Genomic DNA, 19,783 nt, shown 5'->3' on the forward strand with positions numbered 1-19,783 from the left:
TAAAAGTGGTAGAGAAGATGCTAATGCTAATCTGAAGCGTTGTGTTTACCTGACTGCTGCTCTGCTTCCGCCATGGTGAGGCTAACAGTCTCCTTCGCGGGTTTCGGGTACATTTAAAAACAACCGCAGCTCACTACTGCCCCCCGCTGGTTGGAAAATAAATTACGTCACAGGTTCTGTCGCTCATACTTTTTTTTCCTACTACTTTCTCCCTCTTGATGAAGGGACGTGCCACAGACATTTGGGGGGGCAGGAGCTCAAGTGAGAAAAAGGGCACTTTCCATAATAATTTATTTAAAAAAATGTAAAACAAAAAGTTAAATATAGTTGCACATCTCTGACTTAGGCTACTGACCAATTTATTTTAATACCCTCACACTCACACAATTGTTTAATACTCAACAGAATTCTACAAAATAATCAGTTAACACAGAGACAATGGTCTTCTTTAGTATTCACTACACACAAGAGCAGACAACAAACTAGTACAATTAATAGTTATTAAATGAGCAGCCAACAATCAAAATTATGAAGTTACTGTTCAACGACATTACATGATCGTTATGTCTGAATTCATCTATAGATATGAAGCTAATCTGCATTTAAACATAACATTTCAGAGGAAAATACTGACTTGACGTAAGTAACTATCTGGGGAAGTTGTGAGGTGCTATGTTTTTATTTGTATTTATTTTTGTATCTTTTTCACCTGCAATGCCTTGGTAACTGCATGCACATTTGCACATTTTAATTAGGCCTAGTTAACGCCTAATTTGCATATCAATGTGGCGATTGTGATGACGTTATTAGATACACATTTTACTGTATTCACCTGTAGTGTCTCCCCTTAAGTACAGTACATTATACTGTACTTAAGGGGAGACACTACAGGTGAATACAGTAATATATATATATAGTATGCCCATGATAAATTGCCTTATCTAAACCTTGAGCTAACTTATCCATTAGCTAGAAGCCTAGCTAACTATTTGTTTTTGTCTTGTAGCTAATTAGCTGTAAACTAGAGGCACTGGCAGTTTAGTCATTTGTTAATCTCCACTCACCTTAAAACAAGCTAAGAAAAGCCGGCATAACATGGGACTGTAAAGTCGGAGGTGCTGCTACCTGTCTGTCTGATGGGACTGTAAAGTCGGAGGTGCTGCTACCTGTCTGTCTGATGGGACTGTAAAGTCGGAGGTGCTGCTACCTGTCTGTCTGATGGGACTGAAAGGTGGGAGGTGCTGCTACCTGTCTGTCTGAAGGGACTGGTGGGAGGTGCTGCTACCTGTCTGTCTGAAGGGACTGTAAGGTGGGCCTTCGGGTTTTAAGCCTGGTCTTGGGCACTATCAGCAGCAGCTGGTCAGCAGACCTTAAAGCTCTGGCTGGGGTGTAGCGCTGGAGGAGTTCAGCTATATAGGCCGGAGCCAGCCCATTTAGTGCTTTAAAAACAAATAAAAGGATTTTAAAATCAATTCTGAACCGAACTGGAAGCCAGTGTAGTGAGGCCAGAATTGGGGTGATGTGGTCACGCTTTTTGTGGCCAGTCAGCAAACGTGCAGCAGCGTTTTGGACTAGCTGTAGGCGTTTAATTGAGGCCTGGTCCATACCCACATACAGAGCGTTGCAATAGTCCAGTCTTGAGGTAACAAATGCGTTAATAACCCTTTCTAAGTCATTAAAAGATAAATACGACTTGGTTTTGGCCAATAATCTTATTTAAAAAAAATGTCATCAATGTTTGGGGTCAGGCTCTGAGCTGAGGAAACCCTCAGGATTGAGTGAAGGTGTGCGTGCAATATACCGGCAGGCCAGATCTAATAGTAATTACAAATTATCCTGCGGGCCGAAATTAAATCCACCAAGGGCCTGATTTGGTCCCCGGGCCTTGAGTTTGACACATGTGGTCTAAAGTGACTGCCGATGTCCACACCGATGTGCAGGAGACGTGGAGGGAGGGAGGGAGGGTAGAGAGAGCATCTGAACTTCACAGTCCCGACCTGATATTTTTATTTTGTATTCAATCAATATATTTTTGGAAAGGGAAACTGTGCGCAAACAGGAGCATATTTATTGAAAAAAAAAAATGAAAAAAAAGCACCCCATAAAAAGGGCACTTTCTCTGGAGGGAGAAAAAGGGCAGGGGCTCAAACCCACTTTGATGTCTATGTGCACGTGCCTGATTAGCAATATGTTGCTTACTTAGATCCCATTGTGATAGAAAGAGCAAATGGTTACCTTTTAAATGAATAAATGGGAAAATGTAACCTTGAATGTATTCATAGTTTTACTTTGGTAGGCTAGTAATTGTTCCTGGGAATGTGTAACCATCATTGTCTGATTGAAGGAAACGATGTGTCCTAATTCTATAAAAAGGAAAGAAAACACCTTTGCTCATGAAGCCATCTGAGGAGGATTTCATGAAGTTTTTGATCATTTATTGTAAACTGAATCCTCATTTCCAAGAAACCACATGATCAATGTACTGTCTAAAGCTGAAGGCTAAGGGTCTATTGAAGGAGAAAACACTGAGGCTGTAAAGCATTATTACTCATGATTGTACTTTCAGTGTACCTTTATCAGCCCTCTTTAACGTCTACTGTAATGATTTATCAGATATTAAAGCCTGATAGCAGTATTATAAAGAACAGAGTGGTAACACCCTGATAAACCATCTTTTGTCTGCAGACGTTGTAGAATACAGGATTTTAGTTGTAAAAGCCATTTTATTATTTCAAAACAGCCCATCACTTGATTGGCACAAATTTGCTTTCAATTTATTGTTGAAGACTTCAAAGTAAGCATTTTGAAAATACAGTTTTAGGCAACAGCACAAATGTATTTCCTATCTTGCTTACCCCATTACTTTAAAAAAAGAATTCTCTGGTTGCCCTTTATACTGACTGTCATTTTGTAAACCTTAAATTGAATGGACATGTTGACTCCAGGGGCTGGGATCGAACCCACAACCTTCTAGGTCGACTGCACTCCACTCGCAGCCACAGAGGCCCAATGATGACAATTTATTGTTGTAGACTGATTCAAAATAAGCTTATGAAAACCCAGATGTAGGCTGCAGCACGTTTTTCTATCATATGCCGCGTACTGAGATCCCATTACTTTATAAAATGTGGTTGCTCTTTATAATGGAATGTCAAAGTTAGCTTGAATTTAATTTTGAGTTATATCTTCGTACTTAATTTTAACTGCAGAAATGTCTTATTAACATTTTGTGATTGTTACAAATAGTGAGTCACAATTTTGAAAAAAGGAAGGGATGAAGCCGTATTTTGGTGGGTTTCTATTTTAATGTAATTTACTGTAAACAGAATATTGGTTTCAGAGAATCCACATGATCAATTTACTGTCTAAAGCTCAAGGCTAAGGCGCTATTGAAGGAGAGAACACTGAGGCTGTAAAACATTATTTCTCTTGAGTGTACCTTCATTAGCATTCTTTTACAGTTACTATATCATTTTATTTGTAATCTTTGTATTATTATTTTTATTTTACATTTTTCAACCTTGTGTCCATATGTACTGTCCTGTTTTTCACTCTGACCCTGTTGCTGCTTTAAACTCCTGAATTTCCGCACATGGATAAATAAAGTTCCATCTTATCTTATCTCTTAAAGTGTACTGTTATGATTTATCAGATCATCTAAGAGCTTGAGAATAGTCTTGTCTATACGTAAATGTGAATATGTAGAGGCAAAGGGGATAAAGACCTCAACTTTCCAGATTTCTTTCTATCAGGGCAAGTGCAGTACTTAGTTCCAGCACTCAGTGCCCCGGCACTTTTTATCCCAGGGCACTTAGTACAGATCGCGTTCACACCGGAGTACTTTTCCCTAAGGGGAGATTACGCAAATGAGCCGCTGACGTCACTTCTTCTTCTTCTGCTTTGGGTTTACTGGCAGGCCACAAACCACTTCACGGTGAGTACAGTAGGTGGCGGTATGCACCTTAAAGTTGTTTGCAATCCGCTACAAAAACAAGAGAAGAAGAAGAAGAAGAAAAACTTCCCGCGTATACTGCGACGCCCACCCACTCGCTGTACATTAGGCGTCTGTTGTTTACCTTCCGACCTCAGACATGATGGAGATGGAGTCGACTGAAGTTGTGCTGTTTGTGCTCATGTTATACAGCTTTGTAACTGAGTTAATGCAGCCTGAGCAACTTGCGTACAATAACAAAACAAGCCGAGCACGAGTGGTGGTGGAGAACGCTTTTGGCAGACTGAAGGGCAGGTGGCGGTGCTTGATGAAAAGAAACGACTGCAAGATGGACAAGATCACATTCCAGGTGGCAGCATGTTGCATATTACATAACCTTTGTGAAAGTAATGAGTACAGGGACGAATGGACTGCCTTACCGACGACCCAGCTTGATGGGCCAGCCATTGCCGAGGCTGGGGGCAAGACACGCGCACAGCCCTTATGAGGCATCTGAACAGCGTGTAAATTGTACATTGTAAACATTTTGACAATAAAGCTGATCTTTTGTACAGTGCTTTTGTTTCTCTCTTTTATTTTCCAGTCAAGACAGGCAACATTACAATAGTGTACAGTGTGGCAATATAATAACAATAAACTGTGCCAGGTGTGTTGTATGCACAGTAAATAGGCTCAGCAGCAAACCCACCTTTATTATTTATTATATATCTTCCTGAGACCCACTGCATCCGTCTGCCATAAACACTATGGAAACATACATGTTAGTTTCGGCCCATAGTGGACTCCATTTTGTGTTTTGTAAAATGGGGGGGGAATTAAAAGTTTGCAAATCCCCATGTCCTCCTCAGAGGATAATCATAAAAACATTTAGTTTTAGGTCAAATAATATTTAAAATTATATGAATTATCATATTTGTGTATGTGCCCCTGCCATTCCCCCACAAGGTTGCAACATTGATGATAAATAAATGACAAAGCTTCGCCAGTTTATAACCGATGAAACATGATGGTATCAGAATAATCACTTACATGTGATGTATAGGATGCTACACAGGTCACTAAAGATAAAGTGTCAGGAGAAATAAGCAAGCTACAGGATCTGTTTAATCGCCATGTCGGTTCTCTTTATTGCACTCTCAAGACATAACAGTAAATAGAAGTTCACATTTTTAATGTAAATAAAATAGAAGTTGTAGATGTAAGTTAACATTATCAATATCAAATAAAGTGTCAGTTGTATCAAGACTATATAATAACAGTAATAACAATAATATAACATAAACTGTCCCAGGTGTAGGGATAGGCTCAGCAGCAGACATTGTTAACAGTGGCAACTAAAGGGAGGAAGACCTGTTGGCTTTCACTAGCTGGGAAAGCACTTCCAGAAACCCATTCTGAAAAGTGGTTTGTCGCTCATCCTGCACCGACACTTCATCCTGGTGCTCCTGGCGCTCCATCTGCCGCTTCAACACTTCAGCCTGGTGCTCCATCATCGTGAGCATCTTGTCCTCCGTTTCCTGGGCCTTGGTGAACAGCACCATCTGATCCCCGTGCATCGACTCTTTCACCACGGCACGCCGGTCCTCCAACGCCTCGACGGTGTCAAAGAAATTCACATCCCGTGTCCGCTTTCCTAAGAGTGAAAATAAGCAAGATACAAGATCTGTTTAGTCGCCATGTAGTTTTACAACATACTAGGAATGTGTTTACTAGTCAACATTGGACAGGATGCAGGCCGGGACAAGACAGTGTACACAATGCAGGTGTATAGTAGAAGATAATATAGGATCAAATAGCATAAAAAAAATATATATATATATATACACACACTGAATGTGTGTGTGTGTGTGTGTGTGTGTGTGTGTGTGTGTGTGTGTGTGTGTGTGTGTGTGTGTGTGTGTGTGTGTGTGTGTGTGTGTGTGTGTGTAGCTGCCGCTCAAAGTGCCCTTATTTATTGTTTTGTATTTTTGAAGAGTGCTTCATGTATGCTTGAACTTTGTTTAATGTTGTTGAGGCAAGTTTTCTTACCGGAAGTCATGTGACCTCTAGCCCGGATGTTTACAATGTTTGTGGGAGAGTAAAAACGGCGCGAAAATGTGTAAATGCCGGTCTAGGCGAATACGTTTTCACGCTGTTTCATAATTGTACCAAGAAGGAAATAAACATGATTGTGAACATCAGTTCGATGCGTGGGCCTCCCACACCATCGTGCCCGAATCGAAGGTCGATGCTGTCCCGGGGAGAAGGTCTGTGGCCTAGCAGAGCATCCAAGCGCTCGTAACCTTTACTGGTCTTCCGGTCGTTACCACTCTTGTTATAATAGTCTTTAATTTTGTTGTAGTCCTGCCGGAGTTTCTTTATTTTTAGCCGGCATGCCGTGGCGCTGTGCACGATCCCCAGCTTAAGTAACTTTTTCGAACAATGCTCGAACATTTTGGAGTTAGGTACTGGCTTCAGTAGCATTCCCTGGGTCGCGTCCTCGGCGTAGATTTCCAGAAGCGCCGAGACCTCCTCATCACTCCACCGCTTCGATTATTTATTGATGCTTGCCATAACTGCTTTCAAAACATACTACTCTCCGTTGGTGCGCTGGGTTTTTGTAGCGAGCAAATAAAATGGCGGCTCTACAAATCATTTCAGAGTTTTACGGGGCGTGGTTTGCAATTCGCCCAGCCAATCAGAACTGGGGCACTTTTTTCCCCCAGGAAAGTACGATTTCTCAGCAGGCTCTAAAAATGGGGGTAAAAGTTCCCGAGATGAAGTGCTCTTTTTGGTGTGAACGCGACATAAGGGGTACTAACGGAACTAAACGCAAAAAGTACGGTGAAAAGTACTCCGGTGTGAACGCGGCTAATGTGTTTGCAATTGAACAAAAAAAATCTGGGGCTCTTAGATAGATTTAATGTCTGCCGACAATTTATTGTTGTAGACTTGTTCAAAATAAGCGTATGAAAATACAGTTGTAGGCTACAGCACATTTTTCTATCATATGATTGTTACAAACTGTGTCTTAATTTGGGGAAAAGGGAAGGGATTAAGCCATATTTAGGTGGGTTTTATGACGTTTTTTAATATAATTTACTGTAAACGGAATATTGTTTCCAGAGAAACCACATGATCAATTTACTGTCTAAAGCTCAAGGCTAAGGGTCTATTGAAGGAGAAAACACTGAGGCTGTAAAGCATTATTACTCATGATTGTACTTTCAGTGTACCTTTATCAGCCCTCTTTAACGTCTACTGTAATGATTCATCAGACCATCTAAAAGTCTGATAGCAGTATTATAAAGAACAGAGTGGTAACACCCTGATAAACCATCTTTTGTCTGCAGACGTTGTAGAATACAGGATTTTAGTTGTAAAAGCCATGTTTTTATTTCAAAACAGCCGATCACTTGATTGGCACAAATTTGCTTTCAATTTATTGTTAAGTAAGCATTTTGAAAATACAGTTTTAGGCAACAGCACAAATGTATTTCCTATCTTGCTTACTTAGATCCCATTACCTAAATAAAATGAATGCTCTGGTTGCCCTTTATACTGACTGTCATTTTGTAAATGGAACCTTAGGCGGGTTCACACACTTTTCCCACTTTAGTTCCGAAAGGTCGCGTTCACACCAAAACAATCCGGAACTAGAATTAGTTCATGAGAACCTTTCCACCCCCTTTTCCGTCCCTGCTAGAGAGCAAGTACTTTCGTGGGAGAAAAAGGTTCGTATGTCTGATTGGCTGGGCGGATTGCAAACCACGCCCCGTAAAACTCCCAAAAAGTTTTGTGAAGCCGCCATTTTATTATCCTCGCATTAGCATTATTATCATTAGCATTAGCCCAGCGCACAAACGCAGAGAGACTAATTTATGGCAACACAAAATAAAACATGGGAGCGGTGGAGATGAGGAGGTGTCGGTGTTCTGGTGATTTACTCTGAAGGCTTCAGTAGAAGCTGCTGGGAGTCCCAGTAGCTTCTACTGAAGCCAGTCCCCGGAGATGGGGACTGGTTTCTACTGAAGCCAGTCCCCAACTCCGGGGACTTCCGGCCGGGGACTCCGGGTGGCAGTATACGCCGTGAAGTTGTTTGCGGCCTGCCAGTAAACCCAAAGCAGAAGAAGAAGAAGTGACGTCAGCGGCTTCATTTGCCTAATCCTCCCCCAGGGACTTATTCCGGTGTGAACGCGATCTGTACTTAGTTCATGAGAACTAAAGAGTTCTCATGAACTAAGTTCTGATGAACCTTTGTGGGAAAAGTAGTGCGGTGTGAAAGCGCCTCTTGAATTTAAGGCTGTAGCGCAGTGGACTAGTGCGTTGGTTTTCAAACCCCACTGCAGTCAGCATGTCGTTGTGTCCCTGAGACACTTCACCCCAAATTGCTCCAGTGGGGATTGCCCACAGTATTGAGTATGTAAGTCGCTTTGGATAAAAGCGTCTAACAAGTAACATGTAATGTAATGTAATGAAATGAATCCTAATTTTACCTTGGTAGTGAGAAAACACTTTGTCACTCTGAAAAAGGACAGAAAACTCCCCTTTGTGCGTGGAGCTTCCTGCGGTGAGTTTTATAACGTTTTTTTAATATGATTTACTGTAAAGGTAATCATCTTTTCCGAGAAACCACGTGATCAGTATAAATGATCTTTATCTGGAGAACGAAAGAGAAAGTGACTTCACTTCGCAGCTATAAAAGGACACACTTGGAAAGTTGCATTCCCAGAGAAGAGCAGAGCTGTTAACTCAGGACAAATTCACTTATAATGAAATGTTGAATATAGACTGGGGGAATCAAGAACAGCATTTTACCATGGTTATTCCACAAAGGTACGAAACAATTTCATTGTCTGTGACTGATGTTTTGTGACTGATGATACCTAAAATAGTTTCAAAGGCTTCCAACAGCCTTGTTGAACTTTCCTGCGTGGCTCCCAGACCGTAGTCGAGGAATACAGGGGATGACTGCCTTCAGTCTTCCAGGGCGAGGCAGCAGACTTCGGGTTCAATAACGCACTCTTAGATAAGGCAGACCGGCAAGCTTTTCCTGGGGAGGCCGTTGTATTTGTGACCCACACAAGCAGGGGTTAAATTGGGCCGGGGCTGTCCGGGGCTCACATAGGACGATGCTCTGACGTCATCAGCCTCGCACATTTGTCATATGTTTACAAAAAACTATATATATGTTAAAACTGTTCTCGCTCTTAACATAGACTATATATTTATGGTTCTTAATAATTCAGTGGTCGATATGTGTGAACTTTATTTTAGAATAGCAGATCTCTGCGCCGGCTGTAGTTTGTGGGCTTAGTGAGCGTGTGTCTCCGATGGTGATCTTCACACTGCAGCCCCCCCCCCCCCCCCCGTGCTAAATGTAGGCCTATGTGTGAGCATAAAGCCGAGTTATGATCGCTCATTATAACGACGAATGTGATGATTAAATTGTTTACCGTGAGCTTTACAGCAAACCTTTTGGCATAATCGCGCAGCTCTACAAATGAACTGAGATTTCCACACACATATTTTAAGATGTTCTCAGAGGAGGGAGAAATACTCAGATCTTGTACTTTAGTGAAGAAGAATACTCAGATCTTGTACTCTCGTAAAAGTAGAAGTACTCAGATCTTGTACTTGAGTAAAAGTAGAAGTACTCAGATCTTGTACTTGAGTAAAAGTAGAAGTACCAGAGTGTAGGAATACTCTGTTACAGTAAAAGTCCTGCATTCAAAATGTTCCTCAAGTAAAAGTAGAAAAGTATTATCATCAAAATATAGTGAAAGTAGCGACAGTAAAAGTAGTCATTGTGCAGATTGGTCCATTTCAGAATAATATATATGATATGTTTTATAATGATTGATCATGAAAGTCTTCTCAAAGCTGGTAAAGGTGCAGCTAGTTTGAATGACTTTGTATACTGCAGGGTAGCTTGTGGATTTACTCCAGGTGGAACTAAAGTCTGATTTAACACTTGATTATATTTCACATCATTCATCCACATCTGTAAAGTAACTAAAGGTATTAAATACATGTAGTGGAGGAAAAGTACATGATTTACCTCTGAACTGTATCATGGATCATGTCACTACTCATGTAGTTGCTTTTAACTGTTCTAAGTGTGCAGAGTAATGTTGATTTAAAATGGCAATTTGAAGGTTGGATATTTGTGAACATTTTTTGTGTATGTATTAATAATTTAAAGATGTAAATGAATTCCAGTTTAATGTTACTATTAAAAAGATGGTTCTATTTGTAATACTTTCTATTTTTATTGTCTCATTTGGTGGCATCAATGTGCGCATTTGATACAGGAACAGTTGCTTTAGGGCCTCATGTATAGCCCTTAAGGTCAAAATTATGAGATCTTCGAGCACGCCTTTAGGGCTCTTAAAGAGGGCTGACCATTTGGTTCTTCTTGTTTAATCTAAATTGTAGTGTAGCAGGCTGCAGAAATCACAGAGCTGTGTGAGTTTTGTGTAACATAGTTGTTGGAGTAGAATCTACATTAGATTAAATGTTGTAACACGGTTCTCTTCTAACACTTTCAGTGAGACGCTGTTTGAAGAATCTTGAGAGTGTGGGATGGCTGAGAGTGTTTCTGCAATGGATTGCTCTAATGAGGATGTAAATAATGAAATTACAATACAATTACGAGATAAATAATGTGAATATGGCATGATTCATTTATTGATTAGAATTAAAAAAACTAAACATATTGTTCTCAATTACCAAGGAACATTATGGAGTATCAGATTCCCTCCCTGACCCGTGCTGTGAGGAAGGAAAGAACACTCCAGGAGCACCAGAGTCCGACCGTAAGTGTGACTGTCAATAACTGATCTATTGTAATACATATATACCTGCTGTTATGTGGAGATACTGAGGGTTACTTTTCTATGAAGTGTTACTGGTCATTTCTACACTTTTGTATTCATATTTACCGAGCACTTCTTTCACCACTGGTAAAAAGTATAATGAAATGCGTAATAGTTAAATTAAGGTTAGAATAGCTGACCTCTCATGGGTCTGCAGCATATGTATACAGTTTCCTGCCCTCCCCGGTGAGCATCACAGGATATGTGGTTCTGCTGTTAAGTAATATGATTGATCATGACAGCACCCCTTCTGATTTGTTTTTAAATGATCACCTATGAATAATGCCAATGTCCAACCTCAGTGCAAATAATATTTTCATCAACTAACTATTCTTTAGCAGGCTGCGATTAGACAAGCAGTTTATTGACTGACTGGCCAACGTAGTCATAGTTTTAGCCAAATGTAAAATGTTGTAAAAATGAATGAATCCATGATGGAACCAATAATGTTTTTAATATGATTCCTTATCTTTTCTACAGAGAGACCCCTAAAGAGCTTATTGAAAGAACTGGGGTTAGATCCCCACTACAGAGAGAAGCTGTCCCTAAGCACCCTTCTGAGGATTGAAGAGAAGACCATTTCAGATGAACCTGCCAAATGTAATTCAGATCTTCCATGGTATTTTCTAAAGAAACTAATGATGGTTAATGTGACAGCTAGGAATGTGAAATGTACACCCGCACCGCACGAGTCAAACTGTCAGGATCACACAGATGATCTTGATGATTTAGACGTTTTAGACGAAAGTACAATTTCAGGTGACGAACTGAATCCCCTTGATATTATCACTGCTCTCTTCCTGTGCTCTGATGGTTTTGTACAGCAGGAAATGGCCCTCAAAATGTCCATGTGTCAGTTTCCCGTGCCTCTGTTGCTTCCCAACTGTGACACAAAGCAGTGCACACTCATGCTTTGGGCCATGAGAGGCATTGTTAAAAAGTACAGACCTCAGTCACTTTCACAATCCAAGGGATTTATTGAAGAGAGAATTGTTGTCTCTGAACTTCCAATGATATCTTTTGTGAGACTGGGTAAGTGCTCCTTGTCCAAGTCAGAGATCCTCAATAAGCTTCTGAGCAATTCTCAGCAGAACCATAAGACCTTTGTTCACTCTGACATGGAGGGTGGGGACAGCCCAAGGAGAATATCCAATGGATTGGTTGAAATGACTTGGTACCTTCCTTGTGGGAACGAAAACATGGATGTCTTCAGCGAGCCAGTTGCTGTAGCTAACCTTCGTGGGGACATTGCTTCATTTGAAACACAATTTGCTTTCTTGTGTCAAACATCTGCAGCAGTTTTTGTGTTCTTTGATGCTTTGGACTCTGAGTGTGAGCTGCTAACCAACCACCAACACCACAAGGCACAGATCTTCTTGGTGGGTAACCGTGAAAGCAAAGATTTAAAAGGAAATGCTGTAAAAAAGGTAGCAACCAAATTGAGATTAAAAAAGAGCAACATCCTTTTGAAAGATAAGAACATAAATGATGCAGACTTTGTCAAAGATTTGCGGGAAAGAGTCAGCAATGCATTGGAAAACTCAAAGGTGAAGATGGGAATTGAGAAGATGGCTGACGTTGCCCATGAACTGAGAATCTGGGTGGACGAAGACTCTTCAGACTGCCAGACTGCCAGGAAAAAGGCAGATGCCATCACTTCAGAAATTCAAGACATTCTTGAATACAAAGAATCTGAGCTTCCCTTGCAAGGACAAATATGGAAGGAGCTTACTCGCTTGGAAAAGGAAGAATTGCGACTTCGGAAAATTTGGTCTGAAAATATAGAAAAGTACAAAAGCAACCTTAAGCTACAGAAAAAAGAACTTCGTGAAAAACAGAACTCTCATGACATGTCGAAGGCAATGACACGTTTCATCGATGCAATATCAATCCCAGGGATACAGAGGTGCTATTTCCTGAAATGGATGCGAATGAACCTCGATAACGTTTCTCGAGAAAAACTCTTTGACCTCGGGGAGCAGTACAAAGAAAAATGCAAAAACTCTGACAACAAAGAGATAAAGAAAATTGAACAACAACTTTCCAACAGCTCATTAGGGACTGAACACTTCTTCCGTGAGATGGGGCAGATCTATGAAGCTTCCCTTTCCCTTGCTGAAACAGACCCAGCACGTCAACAACTACAGCATCTCCCCAAGCTATGTGCAGAATTAATGCTTTCTGGATTTCCACTTGAGCTTGTAGATGGAGAAGCATCCAACATACCTCTCAGATGGGTGACTGATGTTCTCTCTCAGCTCAATGACATGGTGTCTCCTAAGAACAAGATCCTGGTAGTCACAGTTCTTGGAGTTCAGAGCACAGGAAAGTCCACTCTCCTCAACAACATGTTTGGAGTGCAGTTTGCAGTCAGCAGTGGTCGATGCACTCGAGGTGCCTTTATGTTGCTGATTAAAATCAATGAAGATGTCAGAAAAGACCTCAACTGTGACTTCATGGTGATCATTGACACTGAGGGCTTAAAGTCACCAGAGCTCGCACAACTGGACAATAGCTATGAGCACGACAATGAGCTTGCAACACTTGTTGTGGGGCTGAGTGATATCACCATCATCAATATTGCAATGGAGAATTCAACAGAAATGAAGGACATCCTACAGATAGTTGTACACACTTTCCTCAGGATGAAAGAGGTGGGAAAAAAGAAGCCCAAAGTTCAGTTTGTTCACCAGAATGTGTCCGATGTTTCAGCCCATGACAAGAACCGGCGAGACAGGAAACTGCTCCTGGAACAGTTAAACAAGATGACCCAGGCAGCAGCCAAAATGGAAAAGAAAGGGTACTCAAGCTTCACTGACGTGATGGAGTACAGTCCAGACACAGGAAACTGGTACATTCCTGGACTCTGGAATGGAAACCCACCAATGGCACCAGTCAATGCAGGCTACAGCGAGGTTGTTTATGAGCTCAAGAAGAACATAATCCACATTTTGAGAAGTTGTGGATCATCAGCTAATAATATCTCAACGTTTACTGAGTGGATGAAGAGCCTGTGGACTGCAGTAAAACATGAAAACTTCATCTTCAGTTTCAGAAACAGTCTCGTGGCTGATGCATACATGAGGCTGTGCACACAAATCAACAAATGGGAATGGGACTTCAAAAAAGAAATGTACACATGGGTTACACAAGCTGAAACAAGAATCTCCAACTTCGGTACAGCTGCTGATAAATCTAACAAATCTGACAAATCTGACAAATCTGACATGAGAGAACTTCTCAAGCTATTGAAAAGCGAAGCTTTGACAGAGCTTCAAAACGGGAAACAAAAGCTTCTTGGAAATCTGAAACAGTACTTCAAGGAAACAGGGGGTAATGTCTATCTTGTTGAAGGATACAGACAGCAGTTTGAAAACAGTGCAAAGAGCCTTCGAGGAGAAATGGAAAGGTCTGTGTTTAATCAACTCACAGCATCTTCTGACATCAGAAAGGGAAGGAAAGAACTTGATCAAATCCAGGCGAACCAGACAAAGGAATTAGAGGGCAGAGTATGTGCATTGATTGCAAAATGTCGGAAGACAAATGTAAAGATGACAGAGGAAGAGCTGGACAAAGAATTTGACAAGATGTGGACTAAAACAGTGAATGAACTATCTGGTTCAAAAATGGAGGTTGAGGACATTTTCACCAGAGTGTCTCACCGCCTGAGAGCAAATCTATCAACCAAGGGAGGTCACGCAAATTGTCTGTTAAATGAAAAAAGCCTGGAACAGTGTGGACGGTTGCCTTTTAAATATACAGCAGAAGGAATTTTCAAGCGATTGAAAGACCTGGTCAGTGCTCAAAGTCACACAAAGGCTGTACAACAAACAGCTGACAGCATCATTACAGCTTGCTCACAGATTGTGAGTGAAAGAATGAAAAGAAAGAGCAATTACTGTGATGCCTACATTGAGGAGATTTTAAACATGATAGATGAGAAGCTGCGAAACAATCCCAATGTTGGAAAAGACATCCCTTTTGAAGTCTCTCTGAAACAGGACATCTGTGGAGACGCAGCCAGAAGGTTTCAGAAAATGCATGAAGATTTCCTCCGTGAGAATGATCCCCACAGACGTCTGAACGAAAACAAAGAAACATTTTGTTCCAGATTTAAAGACGTGTTCTATAATGTAGACCAGCGCCAGAAGAAGGCAGAAGAATTCACAGACCGCTGCTTGAAGCCTGCAGTCGAAGACTTTGTCAACCGCTCCCTGGGTCCTGATATCATTGGTGAAATGAAGACAAGTGAGCAGTTCAGCACAAGAATGTCCTTCCAGTATTCACTTTTACTGGATTTGACCTCAAAGGATGACTTTAAAGAGTACCGGAGGTTTATTTGCTCCTATGAGACATATGTAAAGGAATGGATACTCAACAAAATAGTGGAACGCTTCTCAAATGGGTCTACGATGTTCGAGGATAACCATCTCCAATCATGTATCCACAGCATAAATAATGCTATCCAGAAAGCTAAAACAGAAAAGAGTGACAACGTAAAGTCATTTGTTGAAGTTGTCTGTCAGGAACTTGGTGACAAACTGGTCATTGCCCAGAAAGCTCTTGGGGCATTCAATATCCTGAACAATGCCAACCAGAAACAGTTTGCTAACAGGCTCACTGAGTGTGTGAAGGAGATGGAACTAACTCTTAAAGAGAAGTTTAAGAAAACAAACATCCAAACTAAGCTACAGAACCTTCATGTGAATCCTCAGAACGAGCTTTTCAACACACTGATTGGATGTGGTAAAGCGTGTCCTTTCTGCAGAGCGCCCTGTGAGGCAGGAGGAACAGCCCACACTGAGCACTTCGCTTCACTTCATCGTCCAAGTGGTCTGGCTGGAAGCAGATGGATTGAGTCAGAAAAACTTCACATTGACATATGTTCTTCCTCTGTGAGCAGTGACAATCGTTTTAAATGCAGTGAAACAAATGATGAATTTCACCCTTACAAGCGTTACAAAGACATTTTTCCAGACTGGATAATCAAACCAGATGCAAGCCTCGAGGCATCAGACTACTGGAAATATGTAATGGCAAAGTACAACGAACAGTTGGCTGAATTATTTTATTTTAAGCCTGCTGATATTCCTGCAGCTTGGAATGAAATCACACTTGAGCAAGCAGAAGAAAGCCTCAAAGAGTCCTATCATATCAAATGAGAAACTAAAAGCTTTGTGCTCACAGAGGGTCACGTCCTCCTCATTACAGTCATCATCCTCTCATGCCTCTTTCACACCAACGCGGTTCCAGGGCCGGTTCGGAGCTGGAGCCTGAAAAGCACAGTTTTTTCCTGTTCACACCGCAGCCTCTATGTTCCGGAATCGACTAGTAGCCTACCGATTTTTTTATTTTGGCCCACTGTGTAAGCACTTTTGAATGTAGCATGTAACGACTGTAAAGTTGGTAGTAAAGTCGTCCCATTTCTTCCATTTCGTTTCGACAGAGCAAAACCAAAACGAGTAGCGCTTCAATACAAGCGGCCATTGTTGTTGTTGTCGATGTGAGGGGTTTCCGCGCGGTTTGGCTTTATGAAGCAGGCACGCAAACGGTTACGATGACGCAATGACGCAGCACCAGTTGGGCTCTGAGCAGTGTGAACAGAGCGGGAACTGAACCGAAGAACCGGTTCCGAACCAGAAAAGCTCTAGCACGGAGCTAGAACGGGAAAAGCCTTGGTGTGAAAGGGGCATCATAGACATTTAGATTTCACTTGATTTATAGGAAGAGAAGCACACAAAGCAACATGCTGTTTATGAGATGGCGAGGTTGACCATATATTTAGCCACAAAAACTTACAAGGAATTTGTAAACAATTCAGTTTGATTAAATCAGACTTTGAATCCTACTTCTTTGGTTGTTATTGTAGTATCAGTTAATCACATTTGATTTGATTGAGTGTTTTAATTTCCTTAAAGTAACTGATGCACAAATATTTGCTTTAAGGTTTTTCTATTAACAATTTCAATGTTTTAAAATGTCATTCATTCTTCATGTCAACATGAAGATTATACATGCATTTTCTTCTTACCTTATTGAGTGCTATATGTACTTTTTTCTTTTTACCAAAACATGAAAATCTGTCTTTTTATTTCAATTAAGTATTTACCTCTAAATATATACATTTTAATGTTCATTTTATACAATTTACTCAAAATGTATTATGTTAGTTTTCATTTTTGGCTGCATCAAATGCCACATTTTTTAGATAAATTAAAGGATCATTTAATTCATATTCAGCATGCCATGACAAAAAAAACGTTTGAATCAAGTTAAGGATGATATGTGATTGTTTTCCAGAAGGTTCATCTATTAGATTTTGTTTTTGTGACTATTTCTTTTGTTGCCTTTTTAATGTTTTAAAGATATTTCCGTCTAAAAGTCAACATGTAGTTTATTGTTAAGCATATTTGTACAAGAACAAAGTCATGTTTCAGTTCATGTGTATATGACATCATCAGAATGTGCCTGAGTGTGAAAGAAAAGTGGTGATGCTAATAAGCATGCACAGATGCAATAAACGGTCAGTTCTCCAGGCCAAACTCAGTGCGATGTGGTCGTGTGTTTTTTCTGTCCGTTACAACTAGTAAGATGATGCTTACATACTACTTTGGTTGACTGCAAACGTGGAGACTTCTGCTGAATATAATGTCTCACGCAACAGTTATCCTTCAGGTTGTTTCTCTTACCTAATCCAGTATGATATGTAATTGTCTTTGCTCAAAATCTGTAACGACTTTATATTTCTTTCAACTAAGTACCTGATATCATATATTTACGTTTATTAATCACTTAACAGATCATTCAATATAGAAGTGGTATTGTCAACAAATATGACAACGTTTGTTTTATTCAAGTTCAGCATCTTAAATTATCTTTCTTTTACTCAGAATTTATAATCTTTTGTTTCGGTAAAGTACCTGATTCTTTATATTTACGTAATACAAAATGTGTGTGTGTGTGAGTGTGATAATGTGGGCACTCCCAGTAATACTTTCCACTTACCAGCATCTCTCTAACCCCTTCAGAAAGTGGTGTCCCCTAAGGGGGGTGTAAAGATGTGTGTCCCCAAATGTGACCTAAGTGTGTATGTGTGTGTGTCTGTGTGTGTGTTTTAAATAAATTGATTACTGACATCTAGTGGACATTTATTGCAACAACACCTACTTAGAATATAAGATCAGGATTTCTCAGGTTTTCTAATTATGTTTCTCTTGAAAAACATAGAAACATGAAACTATAAACACTTGCATATGCCCTACATTTTTTCTAAATGTAAAGACTCCTTGGTCATTTATATTTGGATCAGCCATGTCTATTAATAAATTAAATTGAGGTTTCACCTGGCAAACACTATTGTTGCTTCAAGACTTGTAAAGTGAAAAGAGAACAGCAACAAATTGCAAAAAGAGCTTACTATATTCAAAAAGTCCAATGTTTTCCGTGTGCAAATATAAACGTTAAAATACGTAATTTTTTCATGAATTATCATACAGGGTAGATTGATTCATTTTCTATCAAAAGACAAAAGTGTCTACTCTACATCATTGATCCAGCAGTAATTCTTAACACTGCTGTAAAAAATAATACTGAATGTCGATTCATCGGTTAACAGAAAGTTGTTGTTTAGCTACAAATGACAAACATTTCCAGCTTCTACAATATTCATGTTGAAGATGTTCCCACGTTTTCTATAATGTTATAGAGCAGATCAATCAAGTAGCCTACATAACCAGCAGATAATGTTAGCTAACAAAGCAAATAACTTCTGGAGAGCCGTATACTAAAAGCAGGCTTAATAATAATATTTTAACAGTGAGAGTAAATCCAAGAATTTACATTATATCTAAGATATAAATTGATTTGCATTTAACCGTGGGAAATAAGTATTTGATCCCCTTGCAAGTGGGTAAACTTACAAAATCGGCAAGGGATCAAATACTTATTTCCTCCACTGTATATATATACATACTGTATATACAGTACAGTCAAAAGTTTGGACACATTTGAAGGTTTTTATTTATTTAAATTATTTTCTACATTGTAGATTAATACTGAAGACATAAAAACTATAAAAGAACACACATGGAATTATGTAGTAAACTAAAAAGTGATGAACAATCCAGAATATGATTTATATTTGAGATTATTCAGAGTAGCCCCCTTTTGCCTTGATGACAGCTTTGCACACTCTTGGCTTCTCAGTCAGCTTCATGAGGTCGTCACCTGGAATGGTTTTCCAACCGTCTTGAAGGACTTCCCAGAGGTTGGCTGCTTTTCCTTCACTCTGCGGCCCAACTGATCCCAAACCATCTCAATTGGTCGGTGATGGTGGAGGCCAGGTCATCTTACGCAGCACTCCATCACTTTCCTTCTTAGTCAAATAGCCCTCACATAGCCTGGAGGTGTGTTTAGGGTCGTTGTTGAAAAATAAATGATGGTCCCAGCAGACCAGATGGGATGGCATAGCGCTGCAGAATGCTGTGGTAGCCATGCTGGTTAAGTGTGCCTTGAATTCTGAATAAATCACCAACAGTGACACCAGCAAAGCCCCCCCACACCATCACACTTCCTCCTCCATGCTTCACGGTGGGAACTACACATGCAGAAACCATCCGCTCACCTTCTCTGCGTCTCACCAAGACCCGGAGGTTGGAATCAAAAATCTCAAATTCGGACTCATCAGACCAAAGTAGAGATTTCCACTGTCTGATGTCCAGTCCTTGTGTTTCTTGGCCCAAATAATTATCTTCTTCTTGTTGTTGATCCTCAGTAGTGGATCTTTGCAGCAATTGGACCATGAAGGCATGATTCACGCAGTCTCCTCGCGTTCGATTGTTTTTGCGACTGCACTTGAGGATACATTCAAAGTTCTTGAAATTATCCGGATCGACTGGCCTTCATTTCTTAGTAATGAAAGTAAGTAATGATGGACGTCGTTTCTCTTTACTGAGTTGAGTGGTTCGTGCCATAA

At 40.3% G+C, this 19,783-nt stretch overlaps 2 protein-coding genes across 2 annotated transcripts in view; one reads left to right on the top strand and one right to left on the bottom strand.

Moving 5' to 3' along the window:
• Window positions 1–134, bottom strand: part of ptpa (protein phosphatase 2 phosphatase activator) — a 26,201-nt gene extending 26,067 nt beyond the window's left edge. The window contains exon 1 of the mRNA XM_034125749.1: window positions 50–134. Within this exon, the coding sequence (XP_033981640.1) occupies window positions 50–113 (64 nt within the window). The 5' untranslated portion in view covers window positions 114–134. The remainder of the gene's footprint in view (window positions 1–49) is intronic.
• An 8,516-nt stretch (window positions 135–8,650) lies between these two features.
• LOC117478804 (up-regulator of cell proliferation-like) lies at window positions 8,651–16,030 on the top strand. Its single transcript, XM_034125710.1, has 4 exons — window positions 8,651–8,767; window positions 10,483–10,558; window positions 10,668–10,749; window positions 11,290–16,030. Exons 2-4 carry the CDS (start codon window positions 10,517–10,519, stop codon window positions 15,969–15,971), a joined length of 4,806 nt encoding a protein of 1,601 aa, XP_033981601.1. The 5' UTR covers window positions 8,651–8,767; window positions 10,483–10,516; the 3' UTR covers window positions 15,972–16,030.
• Window positions 16,031–19,783: the final 3,753 nt, after the last annotated feature.

Source organism: Trematomus bernacchii, unplaced genomic scaffold (assembly GCF_902827165.1).
Source record: "Trematomus bernacchii unplaced genomic scaffold, fTreBer1.1, whole genome shotgun sequence".
Classification (NCBI taxonomy): domain Eukaryota; kingdom Metazoa; phylum Chordata; class Actinopteri; order Perciformes; family Nototheniidae; genus Trematomus; species Trematomus bernacchii.

Bases quoted from the DNA above. Each gene is read 5' to 3' on its own strand.
- LOC117478804 (XM_034125710.1), top strand. From the start codon at position 10,517: ATGGCTGAGAGTGTTTCTGCAATGGATTGCTCTAATGAGGAT. The intron at 10,559-10,667 runs GTAAATAATGAA...TCAATTACCAAG, and splicing joins TGGATTGCTCTAATGAGGAT to GAACATTATGGAGTATCAGA. The intron at 10,750-11,289 runs GTAAGTGTGACT...TCTTTTCTACAG, and splicing joins AGGAGCACCAGAGTCCGACC to AGAGACCCCTAAAGAGCTTA.